Source organism: Brachionichthys hirsutus, chromosome 13 (genome assembly GCF_040956055.1).
Source record: "Brachionichthys hirsutus isolate HB-005 chromosome 13, CSIRO-AGI_Bhir_v1, whole genome shotgun sequence".
NCBI classification, from domain to species: Eukaryota; Metazoa; Chordata; class Actinopteri; order Lophiiformes; family Brachionichthyidae; genus Brachionichthys; species Brachionichthys hirsutus.
Window position 1 is genome coordinate 4,952,154 of NC_090909.1, and position 3,678 is coordinate 4,955,831.

Sequence of the window (3,678 nt, forward strand, 5' to 3'; positions counted from 1 at the left end):
GTGGCGAATACGAGCATCACGTGTGGTGTCCACTAAAGGATATGGCAGCATAATCAGTGTGTATAATTATGTGGATGCAATAGCGTATTTGCATCTATCAAAAGTGTATCCTGCACAGATGCATATTGGTACATGTTTGTGTATTTTTTTTTTTTTTACCTGTCTTGCACTTCAAATACAGTCGTTGTGTATATACAGTACGTGGGTCCACATCTGCACGACTTTGCCTATGCCCGTGCATGTGTGTGGGTGTCTAGGTGCATGAGGGGCTGGTGGCGCTCTCCAGGGAGGACTGGGAGAGGCGTCTGGTGAGGGGTCCGATGCTGGGGTCTGCCAGAGAGGAGGTAGGGAAAAGCTTGTACCAGCCGCTGACTGTGGCAGACAGGTCCAAATCCTCCAGTAGGATCTGGGCCATTCCCATGAAGCACTTGTGGTCCATACGCCCGTAATCCCCCCAAACGATTACCTGCAAAGGAGATGAGAATAATGTACACACTTGGGTTTGTGTTTATTCTCAGTTGCCTCCATATGGTGGAGTGTACAATATGTGTAGGGTTTGGAAGTGGTCTGTTTGGAATAAAAAAGAAATCACATACCTGTAGGACTTTGCCCTGAGGACTCTCGTCAAACAACAGAGCCTGCTGGAAGGTGGGGTCCAGATTCCTCTTAACGACTTTGGTTTTCTTCTTGGCCAAACACACACCATTTTCTAGCACATACACCTTCACGTATGTGCCTATGGACAAAATAAGACAGTTGAAGCTACAGGACCAAACAGATTGGACAAATGAGCTCAATTAATCAGATTTTTTTTTCCTGGTTAAGAAAGTCCAAAGTACCCGGTACGTTTTTTGAGCCTGGTTTGGGAATCAACCGTCTGGCCTGGTTGACCTCTACCTCCAACTGCCCTCCTCTGTCCACCATACCTACATGAACATCCCCTACAAAAGGGAAAGAAAACACACATCTCCAACAATCCAAAACTTTGTGTTGCTGAGGTTGCAATGGCCACGCTCTACCTATAGGGGGCGACATAGAGCTACCTGCAAGGTAGAGAGGAGCGCTGCGCTCGGTTCTGTTGTGTTTCACAGGCAATGACCTTTACATGAAACATTTACAACTCGCAAGAATAAATAAGTGAATGCACTTGTATTGTGCAGTATTTTTAGACGGTGCTGTGTCGCTATATAAATGTAGACTTTGTATTTGATTCTTTATCAGCCTGCAGTTCAAAAACATTTGGATATATTTGTTTTACGGTTACATTTTGCTCTGATTGTCTGTTTCCTATATGATATGTGACCTCCAATTTATTCACAGTTTAAAAAGCATAAATCTTGACCTGTAAAGGCGCACAAGAATCACAGAAACAATGAAACCGTGTTTGATTAAAAAAACCCAGCTGGATTAAGCCGTTAAGCGTAGCCTCGTTTGGTCTTACCCATGGGGGGTGTAGCTAGTGTTTGATTTTGTCTTACCCATGGGGGGTGTAGCTAGTGTTTGCCGGCCTACGATCTGAGCGGGACCTAGGCCATCGAGGAAGTCACTGAACTGGCTCTCGGGCCCCAGGCGTGTGGTCGGGAAGACAAACCTGAGAGAGAGAGGAAACAGAATGACGACACATGGATGCTGCACATGGACGGAGAGGCGGATCGAGGATGTGCTGGTTTTACACACTCACGTTCCATCAGAGCTGTTTGAGTTTGTGCTGCCATCGGTTGAGTCCTTACTGCCCTGCCGCGTCACTCGGTTTCTCATCTCCACAGCAATGCCGGTCTCCGTGCTCCGTCGGATGGTGCTGCGAAGCTTCTTCGTGCCTCCATCTGATGATCACAGATGGTCACAGCGTCTTACTTTACCCGGGACAATCCACAAAGCATAACGATCGGAGAAAGTTGCACCGCTGTCTGGTATAGAAGTCAGTTATTATACAGCAGTAGCATCTGCATGGTAGGACTTCAGCGGGAAGCTGGTGCCTCTCTTACTCATTCTCGAACTTGAAACTGACAACAGGACGGATGCTTCTGTCAAACGGGGGTATTTAAGCTCTGCTGACACGAAGCGAACGGGACTAAGCTGGAGAACTGCTAACCTCAGAAGATGCTTTCAGGGCAGCGTCCCCTGTAATAAAACAAGAGGGTCTCAAACTTTCAGGGCTCAGTTAAAGTGATTTAGGATACAGAATGTGGTGCAACGATCCCTTTCATTATCCCGAACTGAACCTGAGTTCCTATCGTTCCAAAAAGGCAACGCAGGCTAAGATTTCACCAATGCACTTACTAACACACATGAATGCATTTATACTTTATTAGATTAAACAGGAAATATAGACTTCCTGCTTCCCTTTGTCGTGTATGATGTTAAACTGATCAGGCAAAAAGACGGAATTTAATGAAGACAAAGTACTCGAGACAAAATTAACCAACAAAATGAAATTAATGTTTCAGTGATTGCGGCATTATTACATCAACGCATATTATTTATCAACATGTTTATCACATACTGCATAGAATGGAAAGAGCCAAAAAAAAAAACCCACTGATGCTAAGAAGAACTGAACGATACTGAGTAAATCCAATCTAAGAACTGAATGAAGCTAAACTTAATTGGAAACAAAATACACAAGCTAAAAATACAAAACTCTTAATAACTCTGCCCACGTCAAGACAAACAGACAGAAGACAACGCCACCTGATGAGGCCTCGGGGAGTTGAAACAGGAGATTTTTAATGAGAGGAGGGGACCTGTTAGAGAGAGTGCTGAAGAGTGCAGCAGCAGAAGAGAGGCAGAAGTGTGGAAGAGAGGTGGATGAAGAGGAAAACGAGAATGATGGGGTCCCATGGGTTTGGAGATGAGGCGAGGGAAGCTGCCTTCTGCTGTCTTCTATTTATAATCCTGCCATCAAGAATATATCCAACAGAGAGAGAGAGAATGTGTGTGTGTGTCTGCGCGTGTTTGCAGCATCACACTCAGAAAAACTCCATGCACCCATGCTGCCATGACAACTCGGAGCTGGGTGCAGACAATACCACCAAAGATACATGGCACCAAGGTGACAGGCTTGTCCCCCCCCATCACTTAAAAAAACTAATAATCTATGGAGGGAAAATTTCACAGAGACTGTGCTGACTGATCCAGAGACTCGGCACCATCCCTCGAACAGATACCTGAAATCAACGGTGGTAGAATCGAGCCTGCTGCTCAAGAAGGAAAACGGAACGTGCGTATGATCCATCGTGAGAGTCACATTCGTCTTTGACGACATCAAACCAAGCGCGAGTGAGTTCATTCTCATTCCCACCAAACTACAAACGTCTGAGCGATCAAGCAGCTCTTGGTTTCACTTCGTAGCCGAGCTCGTCAGGCCTCTCCCCCTCTCAGCAGAGCAGCCCTCCAACCAACACCACCACCCCTCGATGCGAAGCAGTGATCTCTTCCTTCCCATTTAATCCCCTCCTCCTCGTCTGCGCTTACCCCTCCATTCGTTTCCATGGCGATGCCGCCTGCATTGCACCAAGAGCCCCAGCCGGTGTGTTCTCTCAGAAGCCTTTCCCCTCTGTGTGTGTGTGCGTGTCTGTCTGTCTGGGTCTCTCTTTATGTATTTTTCCCTTCATCGCATCTCCCGATACTTTCTTTTTGATCCATCTTCAGCTCTTTGTTTGCTGTCTACTTTTCACA

General features: G+C 46.2%; 1 protein-coding gene across 1 annotated transcript; it reads right to left on the reverse strand.

Annotated features, from left to right (window-relative positions):
* Positions 1-253: 253 nt before the first annotated feature.
* On the reverse strand, positions 254-1,989 carry LOC137903421 (regulating synaptic membrane exocytosis protein 3-like). The gene is made up of 6 exons (XM_068747572.1): positions 1,986-1,989; positions 1,682-1,823; positions 1,479-1,591; positions 840-941; positions 597-736; positions 254-466 (listed from the first exon to the last, which is right to left on the reverse strand). Exons 1-6 carry the CDS (start codon positions 1,987-1,989, stop codon positions 254-256), a joined length of 714 nt encoding a protein of 237 aa, XP_068603673.1.
* Positions 1,990-3,678: the final 1,689 nt, after the last annotated feature.

Coding starts and splice junctions, on each gene's coding strand:
- LOC137903421 (XM_068747572.1), bottom strand. Junction 1,592..1,681: donor TCAAACAGCTCTGATGGAAC/GTGAGTGTGTAA, acceptor TCTCTCTCTCAG/GTTTGTCTTCCCGACCACAC. Junction 737..839: donor AGGCTCAAAAAACGTACCGG/GTACTTTGGACT, acceptor TTTTGTCCATAG/GCACATACGTGAAGGTGTAT.